General features: G+C 32.6%; 1 protein-coding gene across 1 annotated transcript in view; it reads right to left on the bottom strand.

Moving 5' to 3' along the window:
- LOC114335540 (MATH and LRR domain-containing protein PFE0570w) overlaps positions 1-16,795 on the bottom strand; it is a 113,655-nt gene that overhangs the window by 56,125 nt on the left and 40,735 nt on the right. The window contains exons 2-3 of the mRNA XM_050659715.1: positions 3,934-4,304; positions 3,113-3,302 (exon numbers count right to left, since the gene is read on the bottom strand). Of these exons, the coding sequence (XP_050515672.1) occupies positions 3,113-3,302; positions 3,934-4,296 (553 nt within the window). The 5' untranslated portion in view covers positions 4,297-4,304. The remainder of the gene's footprint in view (positions 1-3,112; positions 3,303-3,933; positions 4,305-16,795) is intronic.

Here is a 16,795-nt window from a genome sequence, read left to right as displayed (position 1 = left end):
CCAATCAACATTAGAAGTTGACCACCAATCACCAATGACAACAAAATAGAACGAGACGTTGAAACGCGAATAACGGCGGGACACAGATCTTTCTTTGGAATGTAACATCTAATGGGGTCAAAATTTCTCCCACGAGGTGAAAAATTTTATACAAAACCATAATACGACCAGAGGTCACGTATGGAAGTGAAACATGGACGCTAACAAAAAGAGAAGAAAATAAATTGCAGGTGTGGAGACGTAAAATCCTTCGAATAATTTATGGACCTTGCAGATGTAGCGTGATAAACTAATAAAAGCACAGACATAACAACGAGTTAGGGTCTCTCTTTGGAAAGGAAAATATAGTCCGATATATAAATGCCAACAGACTTAGATGGGCAGGGCATGTGATACACAGTAACGACAATCGCCTTATACACAATGTGTTTTGGGAAAGATTAGATCGGAGAAGATCTGTAGGACAGCCTAGAAAAATCTAGAAAAATTCAGTCTGAGAAGATCTAGAGAAAATGGGAGTGAGACAATGGGAAATAGTGGCACATGGCCGATAAATATGGAAGGCAATAGTAAACCCGGCAAAGATTCACGAAGAGTTGTAACCCCATTGATGATGATGAATATTGAATAAAAAAGAATGAGATTTGCTGACAATATGTACTAAGACATATGCATGTGGTCAATAAGGCCCAATAAGTACCAAATGAAGGATAATCAAACAAACTTATAACTTAGAGAAAAAGCAAAAGAAAAAGTCGTTCGAGGATGAGTAAGAACGCTAAAGGAGATTGAGATTTAAACAGACCGGACATCAGAAACTGAAAAGAATAGATAATAAACAAGAACTAATGATTGCAGCTGATTCGAAAAGGACATAAAATTATTCACAGAATAATAAATAATACTAAGGTTTACTTAGAAATACTTAGAAACACGAAAATAATATACATGCATATTTTTTATATTAAAAGCCTGTTAAAATTGTGTAACAAAGATAAAGAAGCTAATCAGAAAACGAAATAACTTAAAAATGAATCTTCTTAACGTGCCCTATCAAGTCCCCTTGACGTTGGCGATTAACATGGGGAAACTGTATGTGTCTTGAGCTATTCTAAATAGTTGTTCTGCTTTCTTTATCTGTTCACTCCCTGATATTATTCAACCAAGAGGCCTGCTTTCTACCAATTCCTCTGCGTCCTTCGACTTTATCCATCATAATAAGTTGAAGAATATTATATTGGTCTACCCTTAATACGTGTCCAAAATAGGCCATCTTTCTACACCAAGCATCAAAATTAACGCACCACCTTGAAAATGGGACATTTTTGATGTCTCGTATTTCCTAAACCTGTTGTCCGATTTGAGTGATTTTTTTAGTATATTATAGCTTTATTCTTCAGGAATATACATTTAATCATACTATTGTTAAACAGGTAAATGTCATTGTATACCGGGTGTAACAAGGATAGTGTGTTTTCTCCTCAAAGTTTGGAACACCCTGTGGAATATTCTAGCGTATATAAAATATTGCAATTAAAACTCAACTATAGTTAAGCTTTCTTTGCTTTTCGATTCATTCGCTTATGTGGGATAATAAAAAAGTTAGGTACTTTAACAACTAGCCATGTTATTCATCAATACAGGGTATTTCTAAATAAATGCGACAAACTTTAAGGGGTAATTCTGCATGAAAAAATAATGACCATTTGCTTTATAAACATATGTCCGCAAATGCTTCGTTTCCGAGATACGGGATGTTGAATTTTTTCTTACAAACTGACCATTTATTTATTGCTCTAAAACCGGTTGAGATATGCAAATAGAATTTAGTACGTTTTAAGAGGTAGTTATTGCGCATTTTTTGACATACAATTAATAATTTTATATTCACCATTGGCGTGCATACGGGTCATATTACCCGGTCATATTATAAAATTCTTAATTGTATGCCAAAAAATGCGCAATAACTACCCACCTCTTAAAACCTACCAAATTTCATTTGCATATTTCAACCGTTTTAGAGAAATAAATAAATCGTCAGTTTGTAAGAAAAAATTCAACATCCCGTATCTCGGAAACGAAGCATTTGCGGACATATGTTTATAAAGCAAACGGTCATTATTTTTTCATGCAGAATTACCCCTTAAAGTTTGTCGCACTTATTTAGAAACACCCTGTATTGATGAAGAACGTTGCTAGTTGTTAAAGTACCTAACTTTTTTATTATCTAACATAAGCGAATGAATCAAAAAGAATAATGTTAAGAAAGCCTAATGCTACAGTTGAGTTTTGATTTCAATTTTTTAAATACGCTAGAATATTCCACAGGGTGTTCCAAACTTTGAGGAAAAAACACACTATCATTGTTACACCCGGTATACAATGATACTTATCTGTTTAGCAACAATATTATGACATCGATATTCTTGAAGAATAAAGCTATAACGTATTAAAAAATCACTAAAATCGGACAACAGATTTAGGAAATACAAGACATCAAAAATGTCCCATTTTTAAGGTGGTGCGTTAATTTTGGTGCTAAGTGTATATTTGATGTTATAAGCAGCTCGCGAGCAGCATTTGTTCCCTTAAGGACTGCCACATTTGTCAGCATAGTCGTCCAGGGCATTTTCAGTGTATGTCTGTGAAGCCACATTTCAAAGGCCACCAAACGATTAATGATGTATATTTTTAATGTCCATGTTTCGACACCATACAAGACAACTGACCAAATGTAACAGTTAAAAATGAATAAAAAGGTAAAAAGAAATCCCTACGGATAGTTACACAGTTAACAGACATACGAGATCAAAGTGAACTGTTTTTAAGTATCTGTAGTACAAACTAATTCTTCTCGATGTATAGTCGGTTCGCTAAACTCAGACGCAACTCGCTAGATATTTTAGTCGATAATTTTTTTGGTTTTTGCCAATTTTGCAAAAATTGGCAAAATTACTAACTATTTAATGATTATTAACTATTTACTAATTATTTTTTGCCAATTTTACTAAAATTGGCAAAATTACCGACTAAAATATCTAGAAAGTTGCGTCTGAGTTTAGCGAACAGACTATAAACTAAATGCGATCGTATTTTCAAATGTGCTGCTTACCGCCTAAAATATCATCTAAAAATCCTCCAAAGTAGTCGTCGTCATCATCGTCATCATCATCGTCGTCATCATCGGCGGGACTGTCATCATCGTCATCGTCGTCGTCATCATCATCAACTCCTAAATCCAAATCATCGTCGTCGTCATCATCGTCGTCATCGTCATCGTCTCCCGACTGACGCCCTTTAACCTGAAACGAAAATAGAGAATTATATTCAGATCTAACATTGAGCATTCTCTATCCAGTAGAAGCCTACTGGATCGAGAACGAAAACAGGAATTGAAGGAACACGTTAGCAGAATGACAGAAGATCGAATAGTATGAAACAAATCACCAAATGGTTCTAAGAAAAGTTGGAAGATCAAAGAAGAGATGGTGTCATAATTTACAAAATACAGGAGGCTTAAAACAAACAGGACTTAGGAGCCTTTACATAAGAAGGAAGAATAAGATGGACAAAATTTAAACAACAATATGTTGTTTCTAAATTCCATATCTACAAAAAGAAACAGAATAAGATTCCCCTTGAAAAAATGAAACGAAGTTTCAACAAGTTTCAAGTGAACAACACAAGAAATCGTATAAAAAAGTATATTATATGGTATTGGAAAATCGAGTGATTGAAAGAGATTTAAAAGAAGCTCTAGCCATCTCATTGGTCAGTGTAAGCAATATTTTGACTCAAGTATTGGGTTTCAGAAAGCTGTGTTCACCATATTGTACAGTATATTGAATAATAAAGTGTATTTATAAACTATAAAATCGTATACAACCTTATTGAACAGCCGTACATATTATAAATACAAAAATAATCTCTTACCTTTCCCTTGGTTTTTACTTTTTCCTTTTGTTTTTTAACAACTTTGTGCTCTACTGGTTTTTTATCGTCGACTTTCTCGGGTTGTACCAAGTCTGTTTCTACTTTTGGTTTATTTTCAATTTCTTTGTCTTCTTGTGCTGGTTCTTGATCAGTCTTTGTTTCTTTAACCTCAGCTTCGTCAGTCTTGAAAACTCCTTTCGTTTCTTCTTGTACTATTCCTTGTGATTCTATTTGTTTTTCTACTTCTGGCGATTTTTGTTCTAAAGACCTACTTTCGTGGTCTGCTGTTATTGTTACTATTGGATTTGCGTTACATTGCCACAATAGTAAGCACACAACTGTGCCTAGGATGTACAGTCTCATCTTCTATCCTGTAACAAAGGAAAATTTATTACTTCTAATCTTTACCAAAAAGTTGGATTGTATTGTCTTGTGGAGAATACACACACAGATTTTTTAATATTCTTAAAATATAACTTGGATTTAGTTCAATTTAGTTGCAATAGAAAAACATTGTGTACCTACACGTACGCGGCATGTATAATCAACTTTAATTAGGTATTTAAGGGCGTAGGCGCAAAATTTCGCGCCAATGTGTTTTAAATGCATTAATTTTTTTCGAATCCCGAGAAAACTAATAAGTATTTTTGAAAAATTTAAACGCAGAATGAAAGATTACATTATTACCGAGGGCCGAAAGTCCCTTAGAATAACCGAAAAGTTTTATTTGAATGAGATATTTGAAATTAAAAATCACAAAACACCAAACATTCTCTTTTTTTTCCACCCCTGTAACTGATTACAATAAACATTATAGAAATTTTCAGGGGCTTTCGGCCCTCGGTAATAATGCAATCTTTCATTCTGCGTTTAAATTTTTCAAAAATACTTATTAGTTTTCTCAGGATTCGAAAAAAAATGAATGCATTTAAAACACATTGGCGTGAAATTTTTTGCCTACGTCCTTTTAAGCGAGTTATTATAGATTGATAGAATGATTTGTTAGTCATGTTGACCTATTAGGCTGTAGGCATCGGATTTTGTTTGCAATGTTCAACCCGACCTGGGTTAAAATATAGTTGTTAAGTTACCACAGTCAAACACATCCAAACACAGTTATTAAGCCCAACTATAAAAAACATGAAAAACAAAAAAGCCTATGGACTAGGAGGAATCCCAGCTGAACTTTTGAAAAATGCAACACTAACGCTTGTTAATATGATGGAACTTTTTAATAGGTATCTAAATGGAGATAATATACCTGAAAGCTAGAAAGAAGGATAGATGTGTTAATAATTACACCGATCCATAAAAAATGGGATAAGGCAGACGGCAAGAATTACCACTGCATCTCAGTTACCAGCACTATCAGTAAATTGTACGGAGAAGTTATAAAAACCCTACTCGAAAACGGATATGAACCACTTCTTAAGCTGGAACAGCAAGCAGGATTTTGAGTTGGACGATCTTGCATTGACCACATCTACATTGCCATTGGGGCTCTTATAAACCCTAAGGTGAACTCTAGACTGGTGTGGGAATGTCGACAAGAACTTGACAGACTGGCACAACATAACAGTGTTATACTGGTATGGGTTCCAGGTCATCGGGGCATATACGGCAATGAAGGAGCTGATGCACTTGCCAAGAGAGCATCAGTTACAAAATACCTGGGCCGTGGGAGTGCCAAAAAACACCGTCCGCGAACGAAAAAAAGCCTGGATCCGAAGCCAACACAACTCAAACACTCACATCGGACGGACATGTGCTAGTAGGGCTGAGTTACTGCTGAAAACAAGCAGGAATCAGCTCAGAGTCATAACAGGTTTCCTCACTGGACATGGACATGCGCCAGTTAAGGGTCACCTGCATACAATGGGGCTGTTTCATGGAGACTTGAGCTGCAGCCTCTGTAACAGAAAACCTGAAACAGTCAACCATATTTTGCATGACTGTGAGGCATTGGATTGGAGGCGGCAAACACTTTTCGGAGTCATCGAAGTGACTCCAAATATATATGGCACCCACCCACTAGACCTGTACAAGCTGGTACAGGGTACCAGAATTCTGGAATGGGTTTCATAAGCGAATGGAAGATGTACAATAAGCCAAGTGGCTGCAGTACAACCGGTTCACAACAGACGGCTTCCAGAGAAGAAAAAAAACTATCAGTAGATTGTACGGGAAGTTATAAAAACCCTACTCGAACACGGATATGAACCACTTCTTAAGCTGGAACAGCAAGCAGGCTTTTGAGTTGGACAATCTTGCATTGACCACATCTACAATTTAATCCAACTGAATGAAAAAAGAATGGCTGGGGATAGATCAACTTATCTATTATTTATGAACTTGAGGAAAGCTTATGATACAATACCCCTACATAGACTAAGGCAAGTACTGGAAAGCTCATGTATTAATATTACTCTTGTGAAAGGAATACAACGATTCTACAACGATTCTATAAACGATCTTCGATCAAAAATAAAGATTAACAACCAGTTCTCCGATAATTTTAGGGTAAATAAGGGAGTAAGCAAGGCTGCAGTCTATCTCCAACACTATTCAAAATCCCTGGAATGGGAATACCATTAAACGACGATACAACCCTATATTATATGCTTCATTTTGAGGACGAACTTAAGTAGTCAGTGGTAACCTTGCGGTATACCATAATATACATCACTTGTTTTAACTTTCTTAGTAAATTAAGTACAGATCTCGAATTATCTATTGTTTAGCTGATTTCAGGGTGGTTTCGACCCTATAGGGATTGATTTGTTCAGTTTTTCGAAAAAAAATAGAGCGTTTTATACTAAAACTAAATATAGATTTCGAATTATTAATTATGGACTGGCTTCGGGGTGGTTTTAACTCTGTAGGCATTGATTTGTTCAGTTTTTCCACAAAATATAGTGCTACAAATTTTTCTTTGGTAAAATTAGGTATGACATATTAGATATTCAGAATTTTCTATTATTGACTGGATTTCGGATGGTTTCAATCGTAGAGGCGTTCAATTAAATAAATTTAAATTAAACCAAATTAAATAAAATTAGATAAAATTCAATAAAATGATATAAAATAAAATGAAATAAAACTGGATAAAATTAAATAAAATAAAAAAAACAAATTAAATAAGATTAAATAAAATTAAATGAAGTTAAATAAAATTATATAAAGTTTTATAAAATAAAATATGGCATTTTACACTAAATTGTTAATAATTAAAAAATGACGCCGAAATCTCTACAGAAAACATACATAGGTATGTTTTCTTCATATAGGCATATAATCACTAAAAAAAATAGATATGTATCTGGATTTTTCTATCCCGAGAGAAATCTTATTTTCTGGAGCTATTAAGCCGATAAAGAAAAATAATTTGAAACTACTCACTATACATATTCAGACAACGTTTTGTGAGAACTAAAGACAAAAAACAGATTTTAAGTACCAGTAAAAAAATGTTCACCTTAAATATCTGCAGTCACAGTCACGAAGTGTGTAAGAAAAATTAAATATGAACAATTATTGTATTACGGAAAAAGATTACTGATGATAGTAAATATAATTTACACGTAATATATAGGTATATATTTATATTAAAAAAATAACAATGAATTTGCGACCCTTATCTCTATGAGATAAAGGTTTGAGATGCATTTCGGAGCATTATTTTTATCATCTATACCTAAATTTAGAAATTATGTCTTAATACTGACTTGCTCGGTACTAAGTTGTTGATAAACACAACATATTATAATATGGGAACCACTAGTAAAGAAAAGCATTTCAAGTACCTTGGCAGCTGGTTAAATGTAAATTGTGACTCTGATAAAGAGATAATAACTAGGATCGAAATATCACGGAAGGCTTTTATGACCTGGAAACCAGTTTTATGTAACAGAAACCTGTCGATGAATATTCGAAAGAAGTTCCTGAAATGTTATGTGTGGTTTATCCTATTGTATGGTTGTGAGACATGGACGTTAAAAAACACAATGCTAAACAAAATAGAAGCACTCGAATTGTGGTGCTATCGACGAATCCTGAAGATATCGTGGGTTTCGCACACTTCCAATGAAGATGTTCTTCAAATGATGAATTCAGATTAATTCAGAACGTCTGCTCATAAGCATCATAAAGAGGAGAAAAACAGAATACTTCGGCCATATAATTCGAGGACCTAAATACCATCTGCTTCGTCTTATAATACAAGGAAAAGTGGAGGGAAAGAGATGGATTGGTCGAAAGAAACTTTCATGCCTGCGTAATATTAGACGATGGCAATGGTGTGGCTGCACAGTAGAAGAATTATTTCGCGCAGCAGCCGATAGAGAGAGGTTTCAGAAAATTGTAAACATGATGACGGCCAACGTCTGAATATAGAGACGACACCTAAATAAGAAGAAGTAAAGAAAAAATGCTATATCCTTTTTTCTTCCTTTATTCCAGGGATTAGACATTTGTTGTATGTTCCGCATCAAACTACATTTCATTTATTTAAGCGCTTTTTTCTTTGTGAAAATTTTTTCTAAAATAATGACCGTTTTTGAATTAGGTCAGTGTTTTAACAAAGTTGAAGTAAATGTTTCTCAGGAAAAAATACCCAAGTCAAATAGGGTTAACAAAATGATAAAATTTAACCATTTAACACTTCATAAATTTATCTAGTTATCACAGTGTATATTTACTTATATATATTTCTAACAAAATTGTATAGGTAATTCTTTTAAAGTAACAACTTATTCGGTGTTTTGCCCATAATCATATCTATACAGTTTTAAAATGTCGTTTAATCCTCTAAAATCGTCTTTTTTGACTTGAGCCTACTTTCTTGGGGAGCGGCGATATGTACTCCTAAAATACATACACGACAATGCAAGTACGCAAATAAACGTAGCAGAAGGTCTAACAACAATCAAAATAAGCACGGAGAGAGGAGAGACACTTCTTCTTCTTAAGGTGCCGTTAGAGCTTCACGATACGATACAATATCGATACTTTTTAAGTATTGAGTATTGTATTGGTTATGCCAATGAAGTATCGTATCGAGTATCGATATCGGCAATACTTTCTTATAAAAATATCGTATTGATATTGATTTCGATACGATATCGATACAATACTCGATAAAATATCGACATAAAAAGGATTATACATCTGAGCTGTGTAGGCCCTTTATGCCCACTTTTGCATGCTTGGCAAATGGACATTATTCTAAAAATATTACGAATATTGCTTATAACTTATATATGTATATTCTTACATAAAGAGCGAATATGGCTGAATGCTTCTTTGAAAGTCGACAAATGCTTACTACCTAATTCTGTACTGTTTAAAAACTACTTTTGAAAATATAGGGACATCCCCGGAAATTCGGAATAAATCGCAATTCGGTATTTGTTAAAAATTATTTTTGAGTCATCATCACTTACTTCATAATATTGCCACGAATGCCACATGATATAAACAGTGTAATCATAACAAACATTTACTCACTCTCAAATATTTCAAGTTCATGCACTCAAGTGTAAAATATTATAACAGCTGTTGCTTGGGTTGCAGATCACTTTTATACTTTTATGTAATAAATATTTATAATCTAAATACCTATTCCACAAAATATAATCAAACAACTGTGGCGTTTTCTTTTTTTCTTCTCGATATCGATATTTTCAATAATATCGAGGCAAGCGTATCGACAATACAAGAGTATTGTATTGATTTCAGATAATAGACCAGTAAGGATCTGTTTTTAGGTGGATGTGAGAGGTGGCATTCAGATTTTTGCGGATAAAGTTAGGTGATAACTTCGTTAATAATAATTGAATTATGCTCCTTCTCAAATATGCCCGGAACATTAATAAAAAAATTAAAATATTTAAAAATTTAAAAAAAAATTCGTTTTTTTTCTACTTTTTTGCTTATAACTTAAAAACTATTTATTTTAGAACAAAGTCGTATAGGAATAAAACAAAGATAATTAAATTTTCTATCAGATGCGATTGGTTAAAAATGTCTTAATTTATCACCCTTGCCTCAAAATAGCAATAAATATAAAATAAGGGGGCAAAACAAGCCTGTCCTTATTCAATAATTTTCCATCACTTAGGTTACACTTGGAACCTTCCTAATTCGCTTAGAAAATTTTTGCAATGTGCTAAAACCGTACACCAAATTTCATTAAAATTGACTTACTAGATTTTGCATAATAATTTTGCAATCTAAACTGTTTTTTTTAATTAAATTTTTTTAAAATCTTGCACAACAAAAACAACTAGAACATACAAAGATTTGTCAATTTTTTTAAATATAAAGAAGTACTCCACCTATCTAATGCACTTTACAGAATTGAAATCGGATTATTTAAGCAGCCTCAGCAATGTTTTAAAGTTATAAACAATTTTTTGGCTTATAAACAAATTAGTGCTGTGGCCAGGAGGGGGCGCTACGGGCTCCTTTATTTAGATGGACTTATCCAAGTTTTTTTTTTATTAATTTTGACCCGTAGAGCACGAATTTTTTGGGTAACAGTTGATCCGGATGTCGATAAGATTGTTATAAACAAAGAACTTGAGGAATTACATAACATCGATTTTTCGCAAAATAAAACATTTTTTTATATTTCTTGGCTAATTCTAAGCAAAAAATGTTCTTACAAGTTTTTTCGTAGGATGCATAGTTTTCGAGATAAACGCGGTGGAACTTTCAAAAAATCGAGAAATTGCAATTTTTGAACGCGAATAACATTTGATTAAAAAATAAAATAGCAATTCTGCTGACAGCATTTGAAAGTTGAAGTCAAATTATACGGGTTTTAATTATTTGCATTGCTAAAAATTAATTTTTTTATTATTAAACAAAGCTATTTTTTTATAAGCCAAAAATTTGTTTATAAATTTAAAACATTGCTGAGACCCCTTAAATAATCCGATTTTAATTCTGTAAAGTGTATTAGATAGGTAGAGCACCTCTTTATATGTAAAAAAATAGCCAACTTCTAAATGGTCTACTTTTTGTTCAGAAAGATTTTAAAAAATTTGAACTTTTTTAAAAACATTTAGATTGCAAATTTATTATGCAAAATTTGTTAGGTCGATTTTAATGCAATTTGGTACACGATTTAAGTATGTTACAAAGAATTTCCTAAGCGACTTACTAAGGTTCTAAGTGCCACCAAAGTGGTTAAAAAATATTGAATAACAACAGACTTATTTTGCCCCCTTGTTTTGTATTTATTGCTATATTTCAGAAAAGATAATACCTTAAGACATTTTTTACCAGTGGTATATCATACAAAATTCAATTATCTTTATTTTATTTCTATACGACTTTTTTCCAAAACGAATAGTTTTAAAGTTATAAGCAAATAAAACAGAAAAAAATCGATGTTTTTCGAAATTTTTAAATATTTTAATTTTTTTATTAATGTTCCGGGCATGTTTGAGAAGGAGCATAAGTCAATTATTATTGTTGAAGTTGTCACCTAACTTTATCTGCAAAAATCCGAATGCCACCTCTAACATCCAAAAATAGACGTTTTTTCGTAGATCTTTACTGGTCTATAATGAGTATCGTATCGACATTAATATGGCTAAGGTATGTATTGTATCGGTATCGTATTGATTTTTGATACGATATCAATACAATATCGATATTTTTATCGAATATCGTGAAACTCTAGGTGCCGTGCATTTCTGCGTAGGCGTCCACCGTACATTGTCTTGTCAGGTGAGATGTTAGATATGCAGGATTAAATAATTCTGTTTTTAGCAGCATTGCGAAGCATTTCATAGCTGTGGATACCTATCCATTGGTGAATATTACGCAGCCATCACATCTTTTTACGTCCTAGACCCCTCTTACCCTGTATCTTCCCTTCCAGTATCAGAGGTTGAAATCCAACTTGCGATCAGTCAGAAATTTATAAAGCCTCAAAAAGCATTTCGGGCTTGTTCTCTGGAGAGACACTACCTCTACAAAATGATTTACTCTTGCATTAGAAGATGTATTCAAGAAGTCAAATTGGGAAAAATGTAAAAGTGACATCGACAGATATTGAGATCATCTAAGATTTTCCGATGACATAGTACTCAGAAGCAACAATTCAGAGGAACTACTCTACATGCCATAGGAGTTTAAACAATAATCTTCAAAAATCGGTTTAAAAATTAATTAAATAAATCAAAAGTAATGAAGTTAAAAAGAATATATACCTATACGCCAGGGAAATAAGGCAAAAATATACCATGTTCGGGACACTTGAGCAGCCAGGTTGCAAATTGGTTTTCTTGGTACTATATACCTAATACATTATAAATACAAAAATGCCCGTCACAGTTTGGACGATAAATTTAGTTATTAACAAATAAGGGTCAAAAATTAGAGTTTTTTCGTTTAAATCGCTACAGGTAAAAATAGGGTAATTATATGTCTTATTTATAATATGTTTCTTTTAGTAGATGAGGCAAGGTTTAAAACAGCGTTTTTTGAATTTTGGTCCGATTATTTGTTGCTTCGGATATTGCAAAATAAAACTAAAATTTCGAAAATAAAAAATTTGCTACAACTTTTGCAAAAATGACCTTAAGACTTTCATATTGCATGAAAAGTTGAGTCAAATAGTCCACATAATGGATCAAAAATTTTAAGACGATTCGTCGATTAGTTTAAATTTTATTTAATTTGTTTATCCGAAAGAGCCTTTTTTGGCAATGTTATTGTTCAGAAAATAATAACGATATAGCAATTCTTTGGATACCACGTGAAAGAAGAATAGGTATATTCCGACAAGAAAAATGTTCCGATAAAAAGTGTTCCGACAAAAACCTTATTTCTGGACTACTAGGTCACACTATCAAACTAGGCACATAGAATCAAACGGAAGAGATAACTAGAAGAATCCCAAAGACTTGGATAGCATTAGGAAGATTCAGTGATTTGCTGAAAAACAAAAAGATACCAATCCCAAAAGATAACAAATACCAAAAAGAAAAAGGGCATTCAACAGTTGTATTCTACCAGTGGAACCTAACCTATGGAATGGAGACCGTGACACTTAACAAAGTTAACAGCCAATAAAATAAAACAGAGGGCCATCGAACGAGCTATGTTAGGAGTTTTTCTGAGAGAACATAATACGAAATGAGAACCACGCGAACATAGCCATAGTAGAAGAAGACCACAAAAACCGTAGCTAGACGTCACATTTAAGTCAAATTGGGGAGAAACTGACACCAAATAGCACAAAGCAGAGAAGACTGGAGAACTCTTAGGGAGGCATTTGTCCAGGAGTGGATACAAATAGGCCTAAGAAGAAGAAGAATAACATTTTTCAAATACTCATACATATGAATCAAAGAGAATTAAAACTGTCTGTGGCAACAGTATGTTACTTTGTTTCGCGCTGTTTACTTATTTTTTACTTCAATATTATTATTTTATTTTATTTTTATTTAGATAAGCAACTCTCATGTCATGATTCATTTTTATTTTAACTATGACTAATTTATTGTTTTATTGTGACTGTATTGATATATTTTATCTAAAAACATTTGTTATATATGGATTATTTTATTTGTATAGGTATTGTTTTAGACAAATAAGTAAAAAAAGACCCTTAGTCCGTTCTTTAACGGTAAAATATTGCAAAACCTCTAAATTTTAAAGAACCGCTTGGATTGATATGAAATTTGGCATACACATAGCTAACAAGTCAAAGAAAAAAGTGATATTGTGCCGATATGTGCTTTTGCACCGGGGGTGGTTTTCACCCCCTCTTGGGGTGAAAAAATATTCGTCCTAAGTAAGTCCGGAAATTGATAAACTGACTAATTTAAAGTAACTTTTGTTCTATAGAGTTTTTTCACTAAGTCAATACTTTTGGAGTTACTTGCCAGTGAATATGTTCATTTTTTCAACAAAATAACCACGCTTTTAGAGGGTTTTTCCCACAATAATTTTAACCACAATAGCTGTCGAAAAAACATTCTTAGCAAAAATAAAGCCTGTAAAAAATTAAAACAAAATGGTGTATATATCACGTCTCTATACCTAGTAGAAGCAGAGTTATAGCTAATTAAAAATAGGTTCATATTCGTCAAATTCCAAATGGAATACTTTAACGTGAAATAACCAAAAATGAAGCACATTTCGAGGAAAACTCATTACAACTCATTTAAAATGTTTAAAAAAGCTTTTTTGTTTTATAAAAAAAAATTCTAACATCAAAAGTAAACAAGTTACGCTGAAAATAAAGTTAGTCCGTTTTTTTTTGGTAAAAAAATCGGGAAAATCATCCCCTAATTAGTATCTCAAATAAACTTAATCGTTACGACTTCACAAGTTTCTTGACTCGTGTATGTATTGTTTATATGATCTGTAAGTTTTATCGGTTCAAAGTCCTTATTTTTGAAAGGGCTGTAGTTAAAAGAGGTTGAACGAGTCACTGATCACGAATGTATGCAAATTTAGAAACACCAAATCTTAATCAATTTTTGTCTAACAGAAAAACAAAAAAATTCATGATATTCAGAAAAGCAATACTGACTTTTTTTGTTTTTCGAGATTTTTGGTATCTCTAACAATTTTTAAGTTATTTTGAAAAAAAGCATATTTTTCAAAATTAAAATTTTTAAAAGTTTTACTTTAAAACCAAATTTTTTCAAAAAGATGCACTTTGAATCGATGAAACTTACAGATCATATAAACACAACATAAGTAGAATAATTTGTGGAGCGGTATCGATTAATTTCATTTAAGTTGCTAATTAGGGGGTGGCCTTCCCGATTTTTCTTTGCCAAAACAAAAGAGACTAACTTTATTTTGAGCGTAACTTGCTTAAATTTAATGCTAGAAACTTTTTATAAAAACAGAAATAAAGCTTTTTTAAACACTTAAAAAAAATTATAATGGATTTTCTCCAAAAAGTGCTTAATTTTTTGGAAATTTCACTTCGAAATACATATTCTATTTGCAATGTGGTGAATATGAATCTATATTTCATTGGCTATAACTCTGGTTCTACGAGTTCCAGAGACCTAACGCGTACACCATTTTTTTACTTTTTTACAGGCTACTACATTTTTTACAGGCTATAATATTTTTTGCTAGTAACATTTTTTTGACAAAATACTTACTTTTTGAGTTATTTGCGAAAAACCGTCTAAAAATGTAGTTATTTTGTTGAAAAATAAACATATTCACTCGCAAATAACTCGAAAACTGTTGACTTGGCGAAAAAGCTCTATAGAACAAAAGTTACTTAAAATTAGTCAGTTTATCCATTTCCGGACTTATTTTGGACATATATTTTTTCACCCCCAAGAGGGGGTGAAAGTCACCCCCAGGGCAAAAGCACATATCGGCACAATATCACTTTTTTTTCTTTGACATGTAAGCTATGCGTATGCCAAATTTCATGTCAATCCAAGCGGTTCTTTAAAATATAGAGCAAAAACCGTGAAAGAATGTACTACCTGGCAATTTTTGAAAGCTAAAAAGTCAATTTGTTGCTTCGCAAACTGCAAAATAAGGCAAACTCATTATTTGTCTATAACTGTTATTAAAATTAACGTAGAACTTTGGTATTTCACCCTAAGTTGGGTATTGGGGTAGGTACTTAACTTACCCTCAAAATTTCAGACCAATCCATTAATTAGTTGAAAAGTTAGTTTATTTTTTGATACCAGAGACCTTTTTTGCAATAAAATTAGTCAGAAAATAATGAAAATGCGGTAATTCTACGCCTTCTCCTTCTACAGATAAAGTTTAAAATAGTTATTTATGAAACAGTTCGTGAAGTATGCTTTTTGCGAACGCACTCGATGTTTAGAGCACGAGCGACAGCGAAGCGAGTGCTATACATCGCGTAAGTTCGCAAAAAGTACTTCACGCACTGTTTCATACAATGTTTTATCTACGATAAACAAATAAAAAAACTGCAACTCTTCGTCACTGGAATTCATTTTTATTCTACAATTTTTAGAACATTGACATTTAAAAATTATAACTTCTTTCAAAACCACAAAACTGTCAAAACTTTTGTCGTAATTTATTGCTGACAATGTCATCACCATGACAACGCGAAAGTTAAGGATATTTGATTATATGAGAGTGTGCCTATTTATGATATAAGTGTTAAATATACACGTTTAAGGCACGCATGTGAAAGTTTGCAGAATTTTTTTTTATTTTTATTTAACCTCCCAATTTATTTACAATCTGTAAAACAAGTTACAATGAGTAAATGTTGTGACCACTAGTGTAGGTGACTTGGAAAAAATGATTCATTTATCATTTTCTTTACAAATATTTTACATAGATATAAAATTGTTTGTCTCTGGGAATTACGACGCATATAACTAAAATCGCGATGGTCAATCACTAGGTGTATTTCGTCTAAGTCTTCGTCTGACTGGTTGTCTCATCAGGTTTCTGGCTAGTACATTTGGATGTTGTGTCAGTCTGTCTTCGTATTTCTGTGCGAAGTTAGTAATTTCTTCTTTTACTGTTGCAATTTCTAGATTGCGTCTAATAATATTATTTGCAACATACCATGGGCATTTGTGATTATTCGAAGAACCTTCGACTGGAACCTCTCCAAGATTTCGATATTGGAGTTTGATGCAGTACCCCAAAGTTGGATCCCGTAACTCCATATTGGCTTCAAAATTGCTTTGTAGACAAGTACTTTATTTTTCATCGAAAGTGATGATTTGTGACCAATCAGCCAGTAAAGATTTTGTAATTTGAGACCAAGTTGTTTACGCTTTATAAAAATGTGTGCTCTCCAGTTTAATCTTTGGTCTAGGTGCATTCCAAGGTATTTGACAGTTGCTTGCTGTTTTAGTTGGTG

The sequence above is a fragment of the Diabrotica virgifera genome, chromosome 8 (assembly GCF_917563875.1).
Source record: "Diabrotica virgifera virgifera chromosome 8, PGI_DIABVI_V3a".
NCBI classification, from domain to species: Eukaryota; Metazoa; Arthropoda; class Insecta; order Coleoptera; family Chrysomelidae; genus Diabrotica; species Diabrotica virgifera.
The sequence above is the reverse complement of the archived record's forward strand: the minus strand, read 5'-3'. Positions and strand labels throughout refer to the sequence as shown.